Genomic DNA, 11,870 nt, shown 5'->3' with positions numbered 1-11,870 from the left:
TTCATCTAACAGTATACAAACTTTTGAAGCTTGCTTTGCTATTACCTGTAGCAACGGCTGGGGTTGAAAGATCATTCTCTGCAATGAATATAGTTAAAACTCAGTTGCGCAATCGAATAGGAGATAAGTGGTTGAATGATCTTTTGGTCACGTATATTGAAAGAGATGTCTTTCTGACTGTAAAAAGTGAAGACATCATCCAACAATTTCAAAATATGAAATCAATATATATATATATTTCGCTTTCCCTGGAACTAAATCTTGGATTCGCCGCTGATTCTAAACCCGCCTAATCCGGCTCACTCGTCAACCCGTCTGCCTGACTCGTCATACCAGTCGCTGGTTACCTTTTACCTTTATTGATAAGTAATAGGACACTAACCAACCTGTAAAAATAATGAATCAGTTACATACCTTGGTGAAACGAGCTCGACTTGCTCGAAACGCTATCGTTATGAACAGTGTTTATTAGTTTCTGGACACCGAAAAAAGTTTAGAACTCCTTTAACTTTTTCATGTTTGATGTATTTTTTCACTATGATTTTTAATAATTTGTCCTAAATATATTCTTCATTTATATTATTCTTATAGACATAATCATCAAAAAATAATAATCCAATTTTTTAAAAGAAAACCGAATCCCAGTATTATGACGAATGTACTCAATTTTAGTTACCATTCTATCCAACCAAAATATCAAATTGATAAAAATCTCTGCATAAATGTCCTCAATTTTAGTTATGATTCGAACAAAAAATGGTACTAAATTAATAAATGTTCCCCTACATCATATTTGAATATTTTAGGCTTCCCGTCTTCAAAATACAAACACTTTTGAATTTTTGAACATATTTCGAATTTTTTCTATATTCACAACTATTAATTTTTGTTTTTTGTCCAGATTAAAATGCAACTTTTATTTTAAAAAATTAATAACAATAATTATTGAAATTACTCACTTTTCTATTTTAAAATAAATACTAATTATTCCGCTAATTTTGTCATATCTTTCATCTCTTATTTTTTCAATAATGCCATGATTTTGTGTTATTATCTTAACATATATAAATTTTACTATCATTTTGCGGTAGTTACTAATATTTTTACTTTGAAAGAATAAAACCTTTGGAGGAACTATAGCAAACCAAAAACATGGCTCTAGATATTGAAAATAGTAGCTAATGATTTATCAAAAAAATTCATTGATAAAATAAGAATTTTTAGTCTACTTGATTAATTAATTGATAATATTATTTAAAAATTAATCAAAAATTAAACAAAAAAAAATTGAATAAATCTGGAACTTATATAAACACTGAAAGTAGTGCTATTTTGAAATTCGAAAATAGGTTCATCATAAATTTTTTATTGATAAATTAAGAATTTTTAGTCTAATTAATTAATTGACAATATTATTTAAAAATTAATCAAAAATCAAACAAATTTTTGTTGAATAAATTCGGAATTTACAGAAACACCAAAAGTATGAAAGTAGTGCTATTTTGAAATTTGGAGATGTGGGTTCTACTCTAATCATATTTTATTGTTTGAGCCAAAACACATGGGATAGACATTCCACACCAGCATATCTTACCACTTAATATTATTCACAATTATATAATACACCCACCCATACCCAAACCATATGTATATAACCACGCCCATCCTTACACAAAACACATGTACAGAGTACAGTACTGGGTTTTAAGTTCGACTCAAACACAAGCAACACATACATACACACATAGTAATAACATACAATGTTGGGTTTGTTAGCAAGAAGAGGGGCATCTTCTAGTTGTTTTTTTCGAAGAAAAAGTAGATTTTTTTCTTCTGGGATTCTTCCTGATGGAGTTGATCGAGCTTCTGAAGCTTTTTCTCGCAATTCTGAGATCATGGCTGGCCTTCTTTCTCAACTTCAGTCTCGAATCTCTAATGTATACTTTAAATTTTGTATACATATATTTTCTGTATGTGTAAATTTGTTTTAATGGGGTAGTGTTTGTAATGAAGGTAATGGAAGGAGGGGGAGCTGCAGCTGTGGAGAGAAACAAGAGCAGGAATAAGCTTTTACCTAGAGATAGAATTAATCACATTCTTGATCCTGGTTCTTCTTTTCTTGAGCTCTCTCAGGTTCTTTACTTCTTAAATTACCATTTGCTTTTTATTTTTTGATCTGGGGGTTCCCCAGATGAAGGTGCTGTGTTAGTTGCTGGTAGGCTAATTGCAAATATCCCAACACATTAATGTTGAATAGAGATCAAGGTACTAGTAAAGGTGGTTCATTTGGTGTTTGATGGACTTATTGGTCTATTAGTGGGGAATTAACTTGGATATGGTAATCGATAGACCTATTGTCAGAATGAGTGCATTGATTTGGCTCTTGGTGATCTAGTTTAGATGGTTCAGTACAGTTGTAGCTGTTTGTAGAAATGAGCAAAAGGGTTATTAGATAAATTGTGCTATTGTAATTCGGCTTTTAGAAGGCAAGCCGGTTTGTTCAGGAGACAGACCTTTACCACTAGGCTTTGTCGTAAGTATCATCTTTTTGTTATCTTGGTTTGGTGAATTATTCAGTACTAATTATTTGGTCCTTGATACTCTCAAGGTCCTTTGCTTTGTTAATATTTTTGCTGATCCACAACAAATTCAATTAACGAGATCGTATCAGATCCTGATATAAATTGCCTTGCCCGTTTAAACAGGCTCTTCATCTTACATAAAGAGGCTGTTACAGGGTTCGAATCTTTACTCTGACTTAACTGGTAGCGGGTAAACATTTACATAAAAAGGTCAATTAGGTTTAGAAAGCTATTTTTTTTTGCCTTGTGTGAAAACGTATTCTTCTGATCTTCTTAGCAAACTTTTTTCTACCTTATCAGATTGTTGTTTTTAATAAGCGTATCAGCAGAAATGTAATGTCATATTGTCCAATCCTTCTTGAATGACGTTGTAAAACACGTCAAATAAATTGGATCTCCTATATATTTTGGGTACCTTGTTTTTTTGTGTATGATTTTATGGTTTCTATCATAAGCTTGCAGGATATGAACTCTATAAAGAACCATTACAATCTGGAGGGGTTGTTACCGGAATAGGAGCAGTTCATGGGAAGCTTTGTATGTTTGTTGCCAATGACCCCACTGTGAAAGGAGGGACTTACTACCCTATTACTGTAAAGAAACATCTAAGGGCACAAGAAATTGCAGCTCGGTGCAGATTACCGTGTTTATATCTTGTGGATAGTGGAGGTGCTTTCCTTCCGATGCAGGCTGAAGTTTTTCCTGACAGGGATAATTTTGGAAGAATATTTTACAACCAAGCAATAATGTCTTCAGAAGGCATTCCCCAAATCGCCCTTGTTTTGGGCTCTTGCACGGCTGGTGGAGCTTACATTCCCGCAATGGCTGATGAAAGTGTGATGGTAAAGGGAAATGGAACTATCTTCCTTGCTGGACCTCCACTCGTGAAGGTTAGTTCGGGACATTCTGGTGTCTTAAAATGTCTAATTCAGTCCTTAGCATCTACTCCACTAAAGCATTCTGATTTCTTCTGTGAATGTGGAGTCTAAAAAGTATTCAAGCAGAAGTGACCTATACAATATATATCTGAATGATTTTGTTCTCAATGTGACATATAGCATATATGCGCATTCCTTCTATATCAGTGAGTTTAAATTTATAATAATTATTTACAGGCTGCTACCGGAGAAGAAATTTCTGCTGAAGATTTAGGAGGTGCAGTCGTGCACTGCAAGACATCTGGTGTTGCAGACTATTTCGCCCAAGGTAACCCATGGTTTTACCTGTTCTTAGATGTTATGTCCTTTCAAAATGATGATATCCTCTTATATCTGAAACTTCCCTTTCAAATGGTGGTGTTAAATGAGCTTGCCATCTGTCTTTGGCCTAAAGTAAGTTCTTGGCATAACATTTATAAATTATTAAAAAAAATATGCATGCTTTTGGCTTAGAGGCTAAGTGTAAGTGTCCAAATGTCTATTATGACAAGGGTGATAATTGCGTGGATAATGGAACCCCTACTTTGTTTGACACAGTACTCATGTATCCATTTCTCTTATACGTTTGAAGATGCTAATATAGATAAATAAAGGTTACAGATGTATTCTTGCTCAATTGGGTAAAGAATATCTGAATGGTTGCCACTTTAATTTTGTATTTGATGAATGACTTTTTGTTTTGATGGGGAAATACAAGGCAAATGGATGTAAAACTATTTCTACCCCGAAAAACCTTTTGATATATAAGAGTTATGAATTTTGCAGATGAACTTCATGCACTTAGCATAGGTAGGAACATCATTAAAAACTTGCACATGGCTGCAAATCATAGAATGGAGAATGGAAGACATAATGCTTCTGATTACAAAGAGCCGTTGTATGACATAGAAGAGCTTCGGTCCATTGCACCAACAGATCTCAAACAGTCTTTTGACATCCGATCTATTATTGCTCGTACAGTTGATGGAAGTGAATTTGATGAGTTCAAGAAACTGTATGGCACTGTGAGGGCAATTTTATCTCTTAAATCTTTATATGCACTTAAATATAAATTACAAAAGTATAGGCTAAGTTGCTTACGTAGTGCTTCTGCAATATCTAGTTTGTAAGTTTTAGAGCTTACTGCACTTTGCAACCCTCTACTTTGCTCGAAAAACACTTTGGTACATAGACTTCTAAACGTGTCAGTTCGCCCTCCAAACTTCTAATCCGTTAGCAGTTTGCCCCATTCCGTTAAATTTTCCGTTAACTTTGATGTTAAAAATAGTTTACAGCAGTTTGCACCCCTAACTTTATATTTCGTTTTAGTTTGCATCCTTGAAACACTTTTTCATTAAAATCAATCATATTTCGTTAAAAACAGAATCAAGTATATTTTAATTTAATAGTTTGTATCTATAAAAAGAATTTTTATAATACAATAATATCAAAAAAATAATATGCTTAAGTTTGCTAATTAACTAATTGAATAACTGAGCAAAATATTTGAAGCAAAAAATCGTCACTAAAAGTACGAAATAAAGACTAAACTTTATTTTATTATATTATTTGACAATGCAGACTAAAATTTATCTGTTCTAATACTTTTCGGATGAGCCAGAGTCGAAGGGACATCAGGTTCGACTCTGGCTCATCCGAAAAGTATTAGAACAGATAAATTTTAGTCTGCATTGTCAAATAATATAATAAAATAAAGTTTAGTCTTTATTTCGTACTTTTAGTGACGATTTTTTGCTTCAAATATTTTGCTCAGTTATTCAATTAGTTAATTAGCAAACTTAAGCATATTATTTTTTTGATATTATTGTATTATAAAAATTCTTTTTATAGATACAAACTATTAAATTAAAATATACTTGATTCTGTTTTTAACGAAATATGATTGATTTTAATGAAAAAGTGTTTCAAGGATGGAAACTAAAACGAAATATAAAGTTAGGGGTGCAAACTGCTGTAAACTATTTTTAACATCAAAGTTAACGGAAAATTTAACGGAATGGGGCAAACTGCTAACGGATTAGAAGTTTGGAGGGCGAACTGACACGTTTAGAAGTCTATGTACCAAAGTGTTTTTCAGGCAAAGTAGAGGGTTGCAAAGTGCAGTAAGCTCTAAGTTTTATTATCTTACCCCTACACTTCATTTTGCCTTTAGTGCCCGTGTTGTCGGATACTCGACTCTCAGACATGGGTATGGGCAGTCCTACAACTATTTTAGGCCAAAAACATAAAAAAATATCAAAATATTACACTCAGACACGTATTCATGTTGGACACTTTTAGCCGTGTCTGGGTAACATATTTTTTTTATTTTGTTATTATGACATAGTTGAAAGTGATTGACATCAATTTTACTTGTATCTCAAAAATTGTTTAGAGAAATTTATTTGAAAGAATTTGGGTATTGTTAAGTACATCAAAATGATGTGAACTGTACTTAAGATGGACAACGACGAGGTGTATTTCAACAAGAGATATAAATGGTGAAGTATGAAATTTTGGGGGGAAAAAGATAAAGGGTCAAGCCACCTTTTTTTAAGGTGATTTGCAAGTCGAAGGAATAGTAACAGCTACTTAACTTTATCATCTGATGAGTTTTTTCTTTGTAACTAATACATGCTTATCCACCAATGTATTTTAATTTCGTAACTCACGTTTTGTACATCTGTTGCACTTTGCAGACGCTTGTCACTGGCTTTGCTAAAATTCACGGAACCCCTGTAGGCATTATTGGAAACAATGGAGTTTTATTCAATGAATCTGCTCTGAAAGGAGCACATTTTATTGAATTATGTACTCAACGTAACATTCCTTTGGTCTTTCTACAGAACATTACAGGGTTTATGGTATGCAATTCAAATACTGTTCCTTTTCATCTTAATCTGAATTCTGTATTATTATATGCGCTATAACTTGTAATACAAGAACCAGATGATTTGATAAAATCACAAACCCTCCTTTTGATATGAATTCGTGTCAGTAGTATTTCCAGGGAGTTCATAAATTTGTATGGAATGATATGTGTTATTGAATCATCTAATCTATATATTATGTTTTGTATATCGATGTTGAGCTCCTCTTAGTGCAACCTGAACATCTAATTGAGAATTGATAACCTTTGAAAGGAAGCATCATGGACATATCAGATTCTTTTTTCAACGCCTATGAAAAACATGGCAGATATTAAATAACATGTAAAATCTGCATTTGAACTAGTTTTTTTTTTTCTTATTTTTTTCCTTTTATTAAGATAATACTACTTCCACATTCTTAATGAATATATATATTTTTTTCTATGGATATAGCATTGTAACAGAGTTATGTATGGTTTGCATTATATATCATAATAATCGCCTTCAGTACACACATATATATTTGCGTTTTCCTACTCGGGTTTCTTATTTAGGCTACTGCTAATCTGTTTCGGATTAGTTAAAAAAATGGAATGTAAAATCTATTGATGAAGGTCTTTAATGATTAATGATTATATAAGATCTCCGCTTACTTTGTCGTGACTATTTGTCTAGTTGTCAAAAGCATTTTCTGTTTGAAGCCTGTTGTTCAGTGTTTAATATGTGACCTGTTTACTAGTCTGTATTTACAAAACTGAAATAGGAAATGAACCGATGAACCTGATCTAGATAAAATTCCTTCAGATTATACCTTAAACCTTAGAATGAGGAATCCAGACCACATTATTATCTTTCAGTTAACATGTGCCCTTATCAGTGATACACACATACACACCGGAAAAGTATAAAGATTTGAAATTCTGACCTTTGGTTTGATCTTTGTTATTTACAGAAAGCAAAGTGCGCTTTTCAAATTCCTGACATGATTTGAAGTATAATGTTATTTATGTGTCTTTGATGATTTGGTTTTGCATGAGATTTTGATTGCAGAGTCAGAATTGTATTCCAATTTTTTTCTTTAAAAATATTGATTTGTATCCCGTTATATTGCTATATATTGCTCGAGCTGTTTTTAGTAGGATGCCTACTCTCGTTATATCTTGCTAGTATGTATTGCCTAGAGAGATTTAGCATTACATTTTATGTATGATAAAGGGCTCTTTCATCATGTGGTAGGTTGGCTCAAAATCAGAGGCAGGTGGTATAGCTAAAGCTGGCGCAAAAATGGTGATGGCCGTCTCTTGTGCGAAGGTAGGTTTCTTAATGAAAGTTAAACTACCTTATTATTATGATACTTTGCATCTGCTTGCAGTTTTATTGTAATTAAAATTTCTTAAGGTAGTTTCCCCTGTTGGATGTTTTAATTTAGAATGTTATTTCTCTATTGTTCATAATGCATATAAATTCTAAGAATTCTAATAGTTGATTTGTTATTACATGTGATTTCTGTCATATGTTGATTACTATTTTTGTCAGGGTCTGAATCACAATTAAGTTTGTGTAATTATAGTACTATTTAGCAAAAAAATATATAATGTACTCCGTATTAAGAAAAATAATTCTGACAGGTTCCTAAAATTACAATAATTGTTGGTGGAAGCTTCGGTGCTGGGAACTATGCAATGTGTGGGCGTGCATATAGTCCCGACTTTATGTTCTTTTGGCCAAATGCCAGGATATCTGTGATGGGTGGTGTTCAGGTAATTACTCAAATTTACTGTAATCAATGCTTGATTAGTTTTTATGTGCTACTTTTATTGTGAAGACTTGCAGAGCTATTATAGTTTTTGAATGGAAAACCCTCCACTTTTTCAGGGATTCTTATTGTTTTAAGCATTACTATAATGTTAAAAAAATAGCTGGCTGGCTTCAGTAAACTGCAATAAAATTAATATGTTTTTTTTAAATGATAATCTTGCAAGTACAACATGACTTTCCAAGTCTTGGATTGTAACAGAAAACTCTCCAAGGGTTTAATTCAATCTATAATTATTATTGTGCAGAAGAGATAACCAAATTAGTCTAGAACCTAATACCTAGTTCCAAAACATATTTGGATCACTATTAACAACAGTCTGTTTATACATTGGAGATCTCAGATTTATATAATAATTCACTCAAATTTTAATATATATATACCATATATCACTATCAGCTACATGTCTACTACCATGATGGACCTCCTGCAATCATCACCACTACCTAAAAAGAATAATATTTTTATGTGCATTACACATATATATTTCAGTTTTTATTGTTATTTATTCTTATTTTCTGCATTAATCCAGTAAACAAGTTGTGATCGATAATCATAACTATGTAAACATTATCATGATATTGTAATTCATAATAATATTTGTTCTAACCCCACGCTCAAGAGAGAACCATTCCTTGAAATATAACCATAACACCACTAAGGTTTCGCTGCAGAACCCTAAATTTTGAATAGATTTTCAGGATCTAAATTTAAATACATGTTTTTTGCATTGTTGTGCGTGTTCAAAAATAATTTTAAAATATAATACATAAACACGACACTTTTTGCATGTGCAATTCTGCTGCAGAATCATAATTAATACTAGAAGGTTCTAAGAGTTCTTAGGCTAAAGGTCTCAAGAGGAATAGCAATTGAAAGTTAGTCTGAGACTATTTTCTAATAATGTTAAGAGATCTGGGATAAAATAAATAATAATAATAATAATAATAATAATAATAATAATAATTATAAAATAGTAATAATATAAAAAAATTAATATGTGGAGAATCGAACCTTGTAATTTTTTGTTTTGTGTTGTTTTACTAATTATATTATATTTTAATAAGTTTTATAATGTTTTTACATAAAAATGACGTTATAATAGACTATACTATTAAAAATCTAATAATTGTTTCGAGATTGGAATAATTTTTAATATGATTGTTAAGAGACTTCAAATAAAATAATATTATATTCCCTTGGTCCCCTAGGTTGTTTACCAGGGCGGATGGGGCTTAACACACATTTTAAGCATCCTATAAAGTGTAGTTTCCCCAATCAATTTAATTTTTTTTCTTGTGAATAAAAAATTAATGTTTAAATATCTATTCAAAAAAAGGAAATTTTCAAAAATAAATTATGAAACTATGTTTTATCAGCACCTTAAAATACGTGTCACGCAACGCAAAATAACTATAAAGAAATGAGACGGACGGAAGGATTAATACTTTGTGGTTAGTGAGATTCGAGCCCTGCGCATCTATATGTATATTCAGAATCAATAATATAACTATTGTTTTAATATATTGTTGATGGGATTTGAACCTAATTGTTAAACCTTAAGAAGTATTTTAAGAATTCAAATATGTGATATCCTTAGATTCTTTAATATTATTAGATCTAACACTTTTCATTAGTTAACATATACTGAACGAATCAAATATAACATATTCCGATCATAATATAGTATAACCTAAAACTTTTCTCCCTAAATTCAAGATACTGCTATAAATAAAATACATGTGACCCAGCTTCATCATTAACAAAGCGTGAACTATTCAACATTTGCCAATAAATTAATAACATTCGACTGCACCCTGTTTAGAAACCTTTTCTATTTGCTCAGCTTGAAAATCTGATCCGTTTAACAATTTTCTGGGCCAATTTTTTGAAGATTTTCAAATTTCTACTGTTAAGAATTGAATATCCAGCCACTCCCTCTATGAGAGAGAGCATATTACAATATTCAATTTACTAATGGGTGATTACTAATATTGAAAAAATGGTTTTATTTGTTCCATTTTACCGCATAATATATTTGGATCACCAATTTATTATACTGTCAATCCGACATTTTGCCTTTGTATGCTTCATATAATTAAATATACTTTGCCATTGCTTCACAGGCTGCTGGTGTGTTGACACAAGTAGAAAGGAGCAACAAGAAGAAAAGGGGGATTCAGGTAATCTTCTGCTTCTTTGGTACTGGTTCTCTTCTTCTACATAGGGCGCTCATTTAAGCCAGTACATGTACTATATTTTCCGATTTTTTTAGCTGTGTAAAAGGTTTTGGATAATCGAAAATATAAATATAGCAGGGAATACCCCGGAGAGGTTCAAGATTAGAAAACAAGCTCCACATCAGCCAACCACATGAAAATATTAAAACAATTCTTGATAATGTAGCAAATACAAGTATAGTAGGGATGTTAATAGTAATACAACAGGGAATTTATAACTGTCTGTTGTCTTATACATGGGACATTCTTCAGTGGACAAATGAAGAGGAGGAAAACTTTAAGGCCAAAGTTGTGGAGGCATACGAAAAAGAGGGCAATGCCTATTACTCCACAGCAAGACTTTGGGATGATGGCATCATTGATCCTGCAGATACTCGGAGAATCTTAGGACTCTGCCTGTCTGCTTGCAATAACCGTGCCCCTGAGTGTACGAAATTTGGGGTGTTCAGAATGTAATGTAGCTCTATGTTTCATATTGGCTCACTTCAATCTTCTGCCAGTTGACTATGTATTTGGACTCTTTTATTAAATACTAAATGCTGCTGTTATGATGTTCAGATATATACAGATGTGTTACTGAAAGTCTGAAACACTGATATTTAGGTGTTTAAATACTAATCGCCTCAATTACGAACTATGCAAACAACGTTTTAGTTATTAGCTTGCAAAGCAAACATGATATAAATTCATATAAGCACAGGAGATAGAAATAAATATATGTTAACTCAATCTTCTAGATTGAATTAGTTGCAGTCAAACTAGTTCCCGCAGCAACAAATAATAAGCTAGATTATAGGATTCAAATTCTTTTTTTTTACGCTTACTTGTCTTTCTGCATTTAAGTTGTATCAGAATTCTAACGCTTTATATTAAGATACACTAGTACATGAATCTTTGTGCTTCGCCAGATATTTGAGGATCTTAAAATGAAATCGGTAGAAGGCGTGCTTGATTATTTTTCAAGAGTCAAGTACCAATTATGACTTTATTATGCCTTTAATGGTTTTGTTCAAGTTTGGATGCCATTTTATGGCTTGTTTACCATTTTGACTCACTTGATTGTTGCTAATCTTGAATTTTATTTTTTCTCGAGTAATTGCTTTTAAATATATGCTCTAAATGCTTTAATTCTCATTGATTAGAGTTTAATGCAATTTGTTAACCGGTGTATATTTATTTGCAGTCTTGATTCATGGTTTTGTTCGTACCGTATATGGGTGGCCATAATTGATGGCGTATATTCTTGGCCTAATAATCGGCAATTTGGTGCCATTTTGTTGGCTTGTTTATTAATTTTAATTTAATTTTTTATTTAAAATATTAGATATTTTTTGAAAATTATAGTTTTATTTTAATACATTTTATTAATTATTCTTAGTAATCATTTATGTTGTTATATATCTAGCCAAAGGGTCTCCCTTTGGTTAGATATAGTTTTTATTCTG

General features: G+C 31.7%; 1 protein-coding gene across 2 annotated transcripts; it reads left to right on the top strand.

Annotated features, from left to right (window-relative positions):
• The first annotated feature begins 1,599 nt into the window (after window positions 1–1,599).
• Window positions 1,600–10,986, top strand: LOC108204808 (methylcrotonoyl-CoA carboxylase beta chain, mitochondrial). 2 transcript variants are annotated; one of them, XM_017374430.2, is made up of 10 exons: window positions 1,600–1,937; window positions 2,014–2,133; window positions 3,038–3,472; window positions 3,698–3,788; window positions 4,286–4,524; window positions 6,199–6,363; window positions 7,606–7,680; window positions 7,998–8,129; window positions 10,312–10,368; window positions 10,678–10,986. In XM_017374430.2, the coding sequence occupies exons 1-10, from the start codon at window positions 1,761–1,763 to the stop codon at window positions 10,879–10,881; spliced, it is 1,695 nt and encodes a 564-aa protein (XP_017229919.1). In that variant the 5' UTR covers window positions 1,600–1,760; the 3' UTR covers window positions 10,882–10,986. The 2 variants fall into 2 exon arrangements, with proteins under 2 accessions (XP_017229919.1, XP_063949452.1); XM_064093382.1 differs by having other exon boundaries at window positions 1,679–1,937; window positions 3,045–3,472.
• The last annotated feature ends 884 nt before the right edge of the window (window positions 10,987–11,870 follow it).

The sequence above is a fragment of the Daucus carota genome, chromosome 1 (assembly GCF_001625215.2).
Source record: "Daucus carota subsp. sativus chromosome 1, DH1 v3.0, whole genome shotgun sequence".
Taxonomy (NCBI): Eukaryota; Viridiplantae; Streptophyta; class Magnoliopsida; order Apiales; family Apiaceae; genus Daucus; species Daucus carota.
Note: the sequence above shows the minus strand (reverse complement) of the source record. Positions and strands in the feature narration are given on the sequence as shown.

What these genes read in the sequence shown, in the direction of transcription:
- LOC108204808 (XM_017374430.2), top strand. Translation starts at nt 1,761, where the DNA reads ATGTTGGGTTTGTTAGCAAGAAGAGGGGCATCTTCTAGTTGTTTTTTT. An exon ending in TGCAGACTATTTCGCCCAAG is followed by an intron (nt 3,789 to 4,285) that starts GTAACCCATGGT and finishes TGAATTTTGCAG; the next exon opens with ATGAACTTCATGCACTTAGC. An exon ending in AGAAGAAAAGGGGGATTCAG is followed by an intron (nt 10,369 to 10,677) that starts GTAATCTTCTGC and finishes GACATTCTTCAG; the next exon opens with TGGACAAATGAAGAGGAGGA.